At 36.1% G+C, this 13,189-nt stretch overlaps 1 protein-coding gene across 2 annotated transcripts; it reads left to right on the top strand.

The window, feature by feature from the left end:
- The first annotated feature begins 1,222 nt into the window (after window positions 1-1,222).
- LOC148873434 (OVARIAN TUMOR DOMAIN-containing deubiquitinating enzyme 5-like) lies at window positions 1,223-12,846 on the top strand. 2 transcript variants are annotated; one of them, XM_088966960.1, is made up of 3 exons: window positions 1,223-1,334; window positions 1,422-1,656; window positions 11,859-12,846. In XM_088966960.1, exons 2-3 carry the CDS (start codon window positions 1,517-1,519, stop codon window positions 12,724-12,726), a joined length of 1,008 nt encoding a protein of 335 aa, XP_088823086.1. In that variant the 5' UTR covers window positions 1,223-1,334; window positions 1,422-1,516; the 3' UTR covers window positions 12,727-12,846. The 2 variants fall into 2 exon arrangements, with proteins under 2 accessions (XP_088823086.1, XP_088823085.1); XM_088966959.1 differs by lacking the exon at window positions 1,223-1,334 and having other exon boundaries at window positions 1,343-1,656.
- Window positions 12,847-13,189: the final 343 nt, after the last annotated feature.

Here is a 13,189-nt window from a genome sequence, read left to right as displayed (position 1 = left end):
TAAGGGGGTTAAAATATATGTGGAATTTAAATGGGTTTTGTGGGAATTTTGAAGGCATAGGGAGGCCATGGTTCCCCTCCGCCCCTAGTTGAATTTAGGGGGCATTATTTTTTTGGATTTTGAGAGGGGAGAAAGTTGGTCAATGGGATTTTGGTTCCCATTGACCAGGAATTTCATGTTCTTGTTTCAAATTAATGTGGGGATCAGGGAAAGTTTATTTTCCTGAGTATCACTTACCCATGTAAATAATACCCATCTCCTAGGTGAGTAAATAACTTTCCCACTTGGGGGGAAGTTTCTAGCACTTGAATGGGACAAAAATGCCCATTTTAATAATGAATTTTTATTGTTAAAATGGCCATTTCCTTTTTTACTTGGAGAATAAAAGAATTCCTTGGAAAAACTTGCCCAAGTAATTGCATTTACCTGGGTAAGTAACTTACTAGAAAATGAACGGGGCCTTAATCTCAATATGAGTCACAAATTTCCATTGATAAAAGTATGGAATTCCATGTTTCTAGAGCCTTCTTAATGCATATATCACTTTAAATTTAATAAACAATGATGAATCAGGGTCATTTCTTGAACCACAAAGAGTGACCATTTCTCTTGTGATTTTTTTTTCAATGGTTAATAGAATATCAATACCAAAAACTGAACCTTTTAGTTTGTTTAATTCATCATGTTTCTCTTTTTTCTTTTAGTTTGGTGATGTCACGATTGATCTATTGCTTTGTTTCTATAGGCCTTTTACATTAGGGCCTTGTTCATTTGTAACAATGCAACTTACTTGGGTAAGTGCATTTACCTAGGTATTTGGGTAAATGCACTTACCCTTTTTTTTTATTATTTTAGATTCTTAAATAAATAATAAAATGACATTTTTACCCACAAAAATAATTATTAAAATGGATAAAATGGTTCCATCATGTTTTGTAAAAATTTCTTTAAGGTGAAAAAGTTACTTATCCATGAATAAATTTTACCCAAAAAAAAGGATAGTTTTACTATGGGACCATTGTTGAAGGCAAAAATAATATGGGGAAGATGATGAATGGAAAAAAAAATTACGCATTGACCAATTTTCCATACATATTTACCTACAAACGAACGGCGCAGTATGTTTTTCCTTACTTATGTTTAGGCTAATTTTTGTCATTAACGTAAGAAGAGTTATGAGAAGATTGATGGACATAAGGGCCAAACAGACATTTTAAAAAACAAGCACATTAAATAGGCTTTTGCGGAGATTGTTGCATATTTTCTAAAATGTACAGGGGATGTTTTTGATATTCTTTCCTCGGTAATAAAAGCTCTTTCGAGTGGTTGCTTAGGTATTTTTCTCTTTTTATTTGCATTTTACGCACGTTACAGTACACGTAGCCCTTTTGATTTGTTTCTTTTTCTTCTATGTGCAACAGAGGGGCTGCTACCTGGTTCCTTGTATGTTCTGAGAGTCTACAATAGTGTCCGGCGCCTTCATTTTCTTCGTTTTTGGTTGATTCAGAAACCCGAAATGGACCAGAGCCAAGAGTTGGTGGATGAGAATTCTGAAGAAGTTATAGGAAATGTACCCCCGAAGAGTTCTGAAGAAAATGTAGGAACTGTACCCAAGGAGAAGCAAGAAACTCGGGAGGAAATGCTATCTAGGCACCGGTAACAAACTCCTCTTTATATGCTCTGTCTGTCTCCCTGATCTGTCTTGGGTTTAAGAAAGATTAACTTATTGGCAATGCAAATACAGGAGGCAAAATAAATACTGTTTTTTTTTTATCATTAAAAGAATATATTTATTGATAAAGAAAGGGTGTATTTACATCATTGAGTAGCTTCGGCTACCCCTTACAACAGAAGACAGAGAAACCCTAAAGATTTTGCTTTTCTATGTTACAACTGTGCCCAGAATACATGTTCTCTGTTCAGCCCTTGTTTTGCCAACTGATCAGCTAGATTGTTGGCTGATCATGGAGCCCGCTGAAATAATAACTGTAGGTCTTTTGACAGCTTTCTAAATTTTTTTATCTCATTTCTGAACCACCATGGATGCTTTTCCTCTTTTCTCAGCCAGCTTAGGATTACTTTAGATTCACCTTCAATTACCAGCTTTTGAGAGCCTAATTCCACAGCTTTCTGTAGGCCAAACATGACTGCTCTGCTCTAGTGGAATCCCCTTCCCCAATTGGTCCTGAGAACAATCCCAGCCCCTATCATTTCTTAATACTCCACCTATCCCACAAGGGCCTGGGTTGCCAAAACAGCTGCCATCAAAATTCAATTTGAGGAAATCAGTTGTGGGTGGGGCCATTGTTCTACCAGTTTTTTCTTGAAAGAGGTAGAAGCTGCAATCACCCCCAGGCAAAATAAATACTGTTTGCTACTTGGAGGTTTATTTTTATCTGGTAATGTGCTTGTATGATACTTGATTTTGTTAGTGAATTGATAGTAGAAAACATATAATTGTAATATGCATGAAATACAAATACTTGTTATCCTTTTAGATTTGTATTAGAATGGTAATTATTTGCATATTGAGATGCACGATTCTTCATTATGTCAAGTACTTAATATGAGGTTCAATTTGCTTCCAGTTTATGCCCTGGTCAAAATATTTGTGTCTCAAGATTGTGGTCATCCTTTTCCCTTTTTTTTTTCATTTTGTTCTGCTTATATATGCCATCTTTAATATGGCCATTCTATCATACTCCGCACTAGTTGATTCCATACAAACTTGGTGAAGATTGGTATTGTGAGCATCATTGGTATAGCTTCATAGGTTATTTAGAAATATGGGCTGCAGTGCAGCACTTATTAAGGAATCTTCATAATTAGTAATGGGGTTAATTGGGTTGGAGGTCCTGCCCTCCTTGGCTTCTGCCAGTCTGTAGAGGCCTTTTTTTGCATTTGCAATGAAACTTTCTTTTCATTTGTCTCTTTGAAGAAACTAGATTCTTGTATTAAAATTGGCCCTATTTACTCATAAAAAAATAAATAAAATTTGCCCTATTTGTGCAATCAGAATGGAGGACCCATGATAAAATACCTCATGTATCTTAGAAGCAAAGCTGGAAGCTATAGTATTTTGGTAACTATTTGCCAAATACAAGCATGGTTTTAAATTTCGTCAAAAATTTCAAAATCTTGACATTCCATTTCAGTTTGGTTTACCACTCAAATGAACCATAGATAGATGAATTTAGAAATTTAGACAAAATAGGAAAGCTTCAAAGAGATTTAGATCAGGGAAGTAGGAGAAATGGGCATTTGTTAGATCTTGATGTTGGAAAGGAGAGAAAATATAAATTTTCCAAGCTAGAAGAAAATTTTCTTGTATTTTTGTTCTGACTCTTGAAATTCTGATGAAATCTTGTGAAAAAGAAATTTATTAAGAGGAGTTCAAGATCATCTGAAACCAAATTCTATTTAGGACGCAAAGATACAGATACTGACATGGACATGTATAAAAGAAACAGGGATACAACTCCCCATTTCTAAGATCCTGGATATGGGAACAGCCGTATAGGTTTGAAACTTTGGATATCCAATTTAATAAGCTTGTGTCATGTAATATATGTAATATCTGGTTTTGGAGCTAAGTATCACTTAATGATTACAAGAAAGGGCCATTACTCAATGCTTGTCTTAGTTATCCTGGGTTTTGGGAGGGGTGTGCTGGATGCAGACCTAACCTCTGGCATTTTTGGCAAAAAGTGACCACTCTCAGACTCAAACCTGCTTTTATTGGTACTTATATCTTGCAAAATTTATTGAAATTCTAACATATAAAGACTTTTTATAGAGTGTTTTAAATCTGCAAGGTGCAAAAAAAAAAAAAAAACAAGTGCAGTGCAAACGGCATGTTGCACACAAGGCAGAAGGCGAGGTGCATTCCTTTTTGAAGATAGGTGCAAAATTTAAAAGAAAGTCAATGCAAAAATTGCAAAAAGATGTAAAAAATTCTATACATTAAGAAAATGCTAAAATAGTTAATTAAGAATCAAACTTTAATTTTAAACTAAATGTTTTAAAAATCCTATTAGCTCAGATTAACATACATAAACATAACATATAAAACAAATTCAAAGTGAAAATGCAAATATAAAATAAAAATCGCATATAAAACACATTCAAACATGCTAAACTTTCAATTTATTAATTTTTTTCCCAATTGCATTATTTCAAATAGCTAATGTGATGTTAAACATCATTTATTCCAAATTCATCAAATGTTGTTCATTATTCATCCTAATAAAAGACATTTTAAAAGATAATTGAAATTATAAAATCATTTTTTGTGGGGATTAAGAATTTATGACCCTAACATGGACTTCTTCGCACTTGCCTGAAGGGGCTTGGTCCGGGGTCCAGGGGTGGAGCCCCGGCCTAGCCACTGTACTTAAAAAAGTACAAAAAAGTGCAAAATTTTGAAAAGGCACACGCCTGAATCGAGACATTAGGCGTACCAGGTTCACGCCTAGGCACATTTAGGTGCAGGCCTTTTCAAAGGGGTTGTGCCTGGGCCAAGTATAATATTTTTAACATACTACGTATAAAAACGCAATGCTATAATCTATAATTCTGAAGGGGGTTGGAATATGTCATGTGCCCAAGTGTCTGACTCACCAAGATGAGAAAATGTTGACTCACAAGATATTGCTTTTGTTGCTAAGTAAAATTTTATGAAACGGGTTTCATCTTGTACATTAGCCATCCATTTATGTCAAATTAGAAAGGAGATACAAAGGAAATGCTACAGGTTGAGTTTGTCTTGTGTACATTAGCTGTCCATGTCGGTACCCATTGTCACATTGAGTTTGTCTCGTGTGAATAACACTTTTATTGTCTGCAAAGGATCTAAAATTTCCATTCGAGGAATGAATATCCTTAAAACAGAATGTGAGAGAGAATGGGCAGCCCAGTGCATGACGCTCCCACCAATGTGGGGTCTGGGGAGGGGCAGATATACGCACCCTAACCCCTGAACATACAGAGAGGCTGTTTCAAAGAATGTGAGAGCATATGGTTGACAAATTATTACGTGTCTGGTAGTCCTACTTGGGTCATGGCAGAAACGAAATGATGTTTCTTTAACCCTGTTACTGAAATAATTAATAACATACTTTTTGCTTGGAACTCTAAACTCCTATTTTCAAGAGACAAATTGATTCTTCTCAAGCATGTTATTGATAGCAAGCTCATTTACTCTCTCACCAATGAGTTCTCTAGTCTGTTCTGGTCAAAATAAAAGAATGTAGTGTCCTTTTTAAGGGAAGAGCCCGATGTTGGTTTAAAACTAAATGGTTAACATTGTAAATAGACCCGTTCATGGGCCAGGCTTGGACTTAGCTTTTGCCAAAGTTTCAATGGGTCCAGCCTGAAGCCTGGCCCATGAACAGGTTTGATTGTAAAATATTAGTCACTATACAGTGAAGGATGGGAATCAAGAAACTCTGGCATGTACAAATGGCTTCAGGTATAAAATTTGTTGAAATCTTTGACTGGGTAATGGTCTCTGAGCATCTTACTTTGAAAGGTAAATATATTATGTATTGCTGCTTAAAGTTGTCAAGGCGATGCCAAGGCGCCTGCCTAGGCGACAAGGCGCCCTTTGAGGCTCACCTCGCCTAATCGCCAAGCAGTTTTTTACTTTCTATTATAAAATACTTTTTGGTTCATTTTTTTGAGACTATAATTATAAAATAGACATTATTAAACTAAAATAATCATTTTGTGTTTATCTACTATTTTCTTTTTATTATTTTCTTATTTATTAGGGTTTAATGAACACAAACATTGCTAAATGCTGTATTGAACCCTCAAAGACTTCAAAACCTGAACCAATAAGTAAGGAAGAATTTAAAATTTTATCTAATCAGCACATTTTCTTCTTCCATATATTCTTCTACTTCTTCTTCTTCTTCTTCTTCTTCTTCTTCTTCTACTACTACTACTACTACTACTACTACTACTACTACTACAACTACTACCATTACTTCCTCTTTTCCTCTTTTCCTATAACAAAAATAAGGGTTCAGCCCCTATATTTTTTGAATTTTATTTTCCTTCTTTTTCTTCTCATGAATATGTTGATTTTCTATACTTCAATATGAACTTTATACTTTTCATATGAAAATTATGAATAATTATTAAGGAAATATGGTTATAGTACCTATTTATCAAAAAAAAATGGTTATGGTACCTAGGGAACTACCCTAGGATCTATGTTTTTAACATAAAAAAAATCCATTGCCTAGGTGACGCCTAGGCGACAAGGTGCCCCCCTGTCGCCTAGCCTTTCCTTGGCGCCTTGAAAACTATGTTGCTGCTTGTACCATGAGAAGAAGCTGAAGGTAAAAAGGGCACTACCCAATATTTGTCTCAGCTTGCTCTTTTGGCACTTTTTTTGCACAGTGGCCACTCTAGACTTGAATTGACATTCTCATGCTTGTCAGTTTGAGATTTTACCATTACACCAAGCAATGGCCCCCAAGAGCAAGCTGCAGTTCTGCTCTAGATATCAGGGAGATAGACAAATGAACATTTATTCTTGGAAAAATGGTTGGTGGGTCTTTGATATTAAGATGCCAAATTTTGGTATGATGAATGGCATTACCAGTTTCTATTGATTAGTTTGGTCAATAATATGTTTATTTTTTACCATGTTTGAAGCTTTAGAATGTTCTAGATTGTCATGAAACTCATAATTGGATCAGTTGGGAGGCTGCCTTCCTCCTGTTGTGCTTGATATTCAACATATTAGGGTTTATTTCATGTCCAAATATTGTTAAAGGGGATAAGTGTCTCCTCCATGTCCATTTTGGTGTTGGTCAGTGGTGTTTCAAATTTCAACTGAGTTCTTTCTAGTTGGTCGAGGGATAAGGCAAGGAGATCCAATATCTCCAGTGCTATTTGTTTTGGTGGTATAAGTTATAAGTATGATATTGACTAGTGGAAAATGTTGGGCTGATTGGAGGTTTCAGTTTGGGAAGACTAGAATATAGTATTATACGCCTGCAATATGCTGATGATACCTTGATTTTTCTAAAGGCAGAGGTCAAGTACTTCATGCAAGAGCAGTTTTAAAAAACGTTTAATCTGCTTTCAGGGTTGAAAGTTAATCTCTCTAAGAATGTGATGATTGGAGTTGGAGAGATTTCTCTGGATCTTTTCACTACTGTTTTTATACTGGGCTGCTTTGTAATCTTTTCACTACTGTTTTTTCCGTAATATTCTTTTCAAGGTGCCTCTCCTTGGGATGCCTGTAGGCCCTGTACTAGCTATCATTTCTTGATTAATCAAATCACAATCCAATTATCAAAAAAAAAACAGATTTCTCAGGATCTTCTCGAGGAGTGTGCAGCTGAATTGGAATTTAGAGTCGCTGAGTTTCCTTTTACACATCTAGGGCTGCCTATTGGAGCATGATCATCATCACCATCTATGTGGCAATATGTGATTGACAGAATTGATAACGGATTGGTTGATTGGAAGGGTAAGTTGCTAAGTTTTTCTCTTTAGGGGGCCATATTTCGTTAGTTAAAATTATCCTGTCCACTTTCCTATTTACTATATGTCCTTGTTGAAAATACCAAATTCTATTACTGATTGCTAGAAAAACTGCAGACTTGTAGAGGAATTTTCTTTGGAATGATGGGATGGAAAGAAGAAATATTTAGTGAAGTTTGGTTTGCAGACCAAAAAAATTTGGTGGTGATGAATGCTGTACACTATCTTTTTGCACATGGGCTTTTGGATTACACAAATAAATATACTTTAACCTTATCAGAAAAAAAAGTTTGCTGAATTATTCAACAAGATGGTATTGGAGCAACAAGAAGACTTTGATAATGATGAAGATGTTGATATTGATAAAATCTGAAGTTGATTAAGATCAGATCTGAGCTATGAGGTTGCTTTGGTGTTTATTCTTCTTTTTGATATTGTTCTTGGTCAGTTTTCATTCAGAATTTGTTTAGTTTCCTTTGTGCCTTTGATTTCCCCCTTGCTAGACCTGTTAATTTAATCTCCCTATTCTAAATCTTTCTCCTCTTGGGGTTCCTGTTATGGGGATTACTATATAGCAAGTTTGTAAATTATTGTAGATAGTAATTTCATTTTCAAAAATGGTAATCATGTTGCATCCTTAAATTGCCTGATTTTTAGAATATTTTTGGACAATCATTTAGAATTTTTTGATGCCAAGGATGATGTTGTAGAAATTTTGCCCAAAATTCAAAAGAAAATCAGAAATATACTTACGTATTCATTATGGTCATTGAAAATTGTTCTCTGGATGGTGACTTGGCTTTGTTAGTCATTTGCATATTTTTACAAAGGTAGGAAGTGATAGAGAAACTTTTTGTGAAGTTAGGGAGCAAGTGCCCACCTCTTCTCCCTCTCTATATTAGTGTCAACTCAAATTGGGACTATGCCTACAGTGTTTTCTGGGAGTGAGTTTTTAGTCTGTTGGCTGATAATTGGTGGGGAAATTATCCATTATTGAATTCCCTGGTTTTAGATGATTTTTTTTGGAGAATTAATTGAAATTTGGTCTGTCTTAAGGAAGGAGTCTTGATACTTTCCCCAAAAAAATGACGAAGAATCAGAGAAAGTTTTTTGTTCAATATTGGATAGAATCTGCTGTGGGACATAGGTATTTCTAGTATGCTTAATCATTTTAGAGCTTAGATGGGTGGATTCTTGAATTTCCAAGACCTATAGAGTGTTTACGACAGTCTTGTTTTCCGTACTATGGGGAAGAACTCAGATGTCCAGTTGAAGGTGGAGAAACATCAGATCTAACAAGTACAAGAATTGGGGATTGGTTCTTTGGTTATGATTTATTTCAGTTGAAGATACTTGGTGATGCATATTGTTGATTTTTTCAAGTGTTTCCAGCACTAAGGTTCTTTGTGCTTTTCACCATTCAGTGAAATTTCTGAAAGGCCAAGAATTTCTTGCTTTAGGGAGTGTTGAAAGTATTAGCTGTTTTTCCTTAAGTTTCTTTGGTCTTGTTTGGTTCATGGGAATAGGGGTCTGGGATTGGAATTGGTCATTCCGATTCCAACTTTTTGGATGGGCGAAATCGGAATCCCATTCCCATTCCTGCTGGAATGGCATTCCCCCATTCCTTCCCCCTCCCTTGGGAATGAAATCCCATTCCAACTTATTCCAATTCCGATTCTGATTTCTGTCTGAACCAAAAAGACTGGTAAATTCAGATTCCAGTTCCAAGGGATTTTGGTTCTGATTCCGACTGCAAACCAAATGGACCCTTCTTTTTCTTTATAAGTTTTCTTGTGTTTCTTTTTTACTTTATGGACTTATTCTTATTGGGCCATGGGCCTGTTTTGGTTTTTTATAACTCCTTTCTTTCTGCCACCTTACTGAGGACACTTATGTAACTTTTAACATATTTGCAACAACTATAGAAGACACTAGAGAATGATCACCCTGTACCAAGTACGGGGCCATTGTAAATTTAGGTTTTTTTATTTGATATTTTTTTTGTTATATAGATTTTTTATTTAATTTAAGAGATTAAATCAGGTTTTATTTCTATACATTAACCCACTTTATGGATCCTACACCATTTGAAATGAGCTTTTTTTTCCTTTTTAGTGGAGGTAAATACCATTTGAAGCTCATACTTTTTTTTGAGAGTAGGTAGACATGTTTAAAAAAGAATGTTTCTATTTGAGAGTGGAAATAACCATGCTTTTGATTGGAGGCCGGGGGTCATTTCTCCACTATCTATTTGATTCTCTCTTCTCTCCCTTTCTTACATTCTCTTATTCTTGTATCTTTGCTATTCTCTTATTTAAAACCAGATTTTTATTCTTTGATTAATTGTTACTGAATTATTTGAAAAGAGTTCTTCTAGGAAAGATTGAAAAAGGAATTGTTTCTCCTGGGGAACCTGATGCTACGTAGTGGAAGGAATTTAAGGCCATGTTTGGGAGTGTTTAAAAATAAGTGCTTGTTTCGGCTGGGACCACACCATTAAGCACTTATTGGTGTTTGGGAAATAAGCCTGAAACAAGTGCTTATTTTGTAAGCCCAAATTTCCATCTGTTTTTAAGTGCTTAAACAACAAGCACGTATTCGATTTTTTTTTCTACCAAAACTATCCCCATTTAGTTTTTACAATTCCATTTGTGCCCTTAGGAGAATCCCAGTTCAAAGGTACCGCAGTTGAAGAATCAGTTTGAATGGTGACTGACTTTCTCTCCAGATTCTGTTCTTCGATATCGATCTGGTGGAGCACGAGCAGCAGTGGATTTCTTCTCCGCTGAAACAGGGCTGCATGCCAGAGCGTGTATTCACTTTCTGGGATTTTTTCTCCACAGAAACAGGATCCACAGGAGCAGCAGCGGTGGCAGAGCTGAATGCCGGATTTCTCCTGGGTCAGAGAGGGAAGGCGTCACTGTTCTGTTTTTTGTTTTCTTTCTTTCTTTCCTTTCTTATTCATTCTTTTTCTTCCTCCGTTCCAGGCAACCCAGGCCTGAACTGATTTGTCCTCCCCTGTTCTGTTTTTGCCGCTGGGTCGGTGGCATCATATCCTCGTCACTGGAAGCAGAGAGAGGGGGATGCATCTGAGCAAGCGTTGAAGTCGAGCAAGTTTCTGTTCCCTTGTTCATCTTCATCTTGATCAACCTCCACTCCCTCCTCACACAAGATCCTTCTGTCATTTTTCCTTCATCTGTAACTTTTATTTTAATTGGGGTTTTCATTGTTGTGCCTGATCGGGGCCATTGCCAGCTACCCATCTCTATTTTAAATTTTCTTTCCAAAGATCCATGTTTTGTTCTCCACAATTCAGATATTTGAGGGTATGGGTCTTGACTCCGGATCCATCTACATCTCTTGAGATTTTATTGTGTCAGAAACCTATCATTATCAAGGATCTGCCTTCATTTGCTTTCAGTTCTTTGGCTTCACCCCGTAAAAACTCATTCTTGTCTATTTCTTACCTCTGACTAACAGCTGTAGTGGATGCTTGACCACTCCTAGCAGTCGTGATTCGACACTATGCAAAGTTTACCTGAACGAGTAGTTGTAGTCGAAGTCAAGCGTCAACTTTCTGTTCCCTCATGGCTACTGTCCGGAAGAAAACAGAGGCACTTCGATCCTTGTCCAAAGAGAGAGAGAGAGAGAGAGAGAGAGAGAGAGAGAGAGAGAGAGAGAGAGTACTAAACACCCAATATGAAATAAGTGCACACTTGAAAAAGCTGGGTGACAAATGCAAACAATAAGCACTTGTTTTTAAACACTTATTCTATAAGCACTGTCTAAGAATGGTTTATTCATTGTAAGGTCTTTTTATAATGCTTTAATAAGTAATCTGGCTAATAGAACTGAGGTAAAAGGTTTTTGAGGTAACCCTACCCCACCTATGGTTAAGGCTTTTGCTTGGGTGGTAGTAGTGAACAACATTCTGACTATTGACCAACTGAAGAGGAGGGATTTTCAGTTACCTAGCATCTGTTATTTATGTTTCAGTAATGAGGACTCAAATCCAATTTTTGGTAGAAACAATATAATCAATAAGATCCATTAAGTAAGTAATTTTGCTGTACTATTAGCGGATTCACCTTCAAGGGCATGTAGGAAGGAAGGTCATTTATGCCGATTCCATTATGACCTTGTGCTAGTAAATGGTTTTTAGCTTTAACTGAAAAACCATGGCTTGCAAAAAGAGTTTTCTGTATTTTTTTTTTTTACCTTTTTCAAAGAAAATTACAGTGGCTATTCTCTAACTACCAATATGTGATTCAGCTTCTCCATGAAATTCTTTTATCAAATTACTTTTTTAAGGAAATATTCTTAATTACTAAACTTCAAGATATGATTGTTTGTAGGAAAGAGATCACCCAGTTACAAAACAAGGAAGTTGCTTTAAAAAAGGCAGCTGCTAAAGGAAGCAAGGCTGAACAGAAGGCCAAGAAGAAACAGGTGGAGGATGAGATATCTCGACTTTCTTCGAAACTCAAAGAAAAGCATGCAGAGGAACTTGCTTCATTAGGCTATACCAATAACAATGTCATGGAGAACAATAATCTTGATACTTTGGTGAAGGCAATAGCTGGAGTATCTGTGACTAGTCAACGTGACAATTCAAAACCCAGTAGGAGTGTAAAGAGGCGTGAGAAAAAAGCTCAGCAAGAAGCAACAAGAGAGCAACGAATACGGGAAGAACAGAGTAACATTGTTAGCGATCGTATAATTGAAAACGAGAAATTGGAGAGAAAGATTGAGCCCCTCGGATTGAAGGTTAATGAAATAAAGCCAGATGGACACTGTCTCTATCGGGCTGTTGAGGATCAACTGGCCTATTTTTCAGGAGGTTGTTCACCTTACAATTATCAACAACTTCGGCAAATGGTGGCTGCTTATATGAGGGAACATGCATCAGATTTCCTTCCCTTTTTTCTGTCAGATAATAAGTTGGAAGAAGATTATGATAATTCACTTTCAGAAAGATTTGAAAAATATTGTAGAGAAGTGGAATCAACAGCAGCATGGGGAGGACAATTAGAACTGGGTGCTTTGACCCATTGCTTGAGAAAACATATCTTGATCTTTTCAGGATCCTTCCCAGATGTTGAGATGGGACAAGAATACAAGTCTAACACTGAGATTGGCTCCTCTAATCCAAGTATCATGTTGTCATATCATAGGCATGCATTTGGACTTGGTGAGCATTACAATTCTGTTATTCCAATGTGATCAATGTTGTAGTTTATTGCATCTTTTCTGAGAGCGTTTTTTTATGCGAGTCATATTAACCATTCCTTTTCTTTTTTGTATGACTTTATATTCATATATGGTTTTGTTTTAAATTTAAAACCTTATTGTTACAGTTTTGCATTTAGGGTAATTTGGTTTCCATACTATAATTTATGGTATTTCTAGTGCTTTTCACATATAAACATTACACAGAATGGAATTAAGGTTCAAAATATCGATACATCCAATACGTTGGTAGGGGCATATCGTGCAATATTGATAATGTTTTTCTACTATTTTTATTTTTTTTTAAATCGGTTCAGGGAGGCTGGTTTCAGGCACATCCACCCCCTGAACTGGTCAGAATCTCGATACATCCACTGTAGGGGCGTATTGGAAAGGTCCCGAAACAATACATATCGGCTGATATGGGCCGATATTTTGAACCTTGAATGGAATTAAA

This window comes from Nelumbo lutea, chromosome 1 (genome assembly GCF_056320005.1).
Source record: "Nelumbo lutea isolate HS-2025 chromosome 1, American lotus-T2T, whole genome shotgun sequence".
NCBI lineage: Eukaryota > Viridiplantae > Streptophyta > Magnoliopsida > Proteales > Nelumbonaceae > Nelumbo > Nelumbo lutea.
This window is presented reverse-complemented; position numbering and strand designations above follow the sequence as displayed.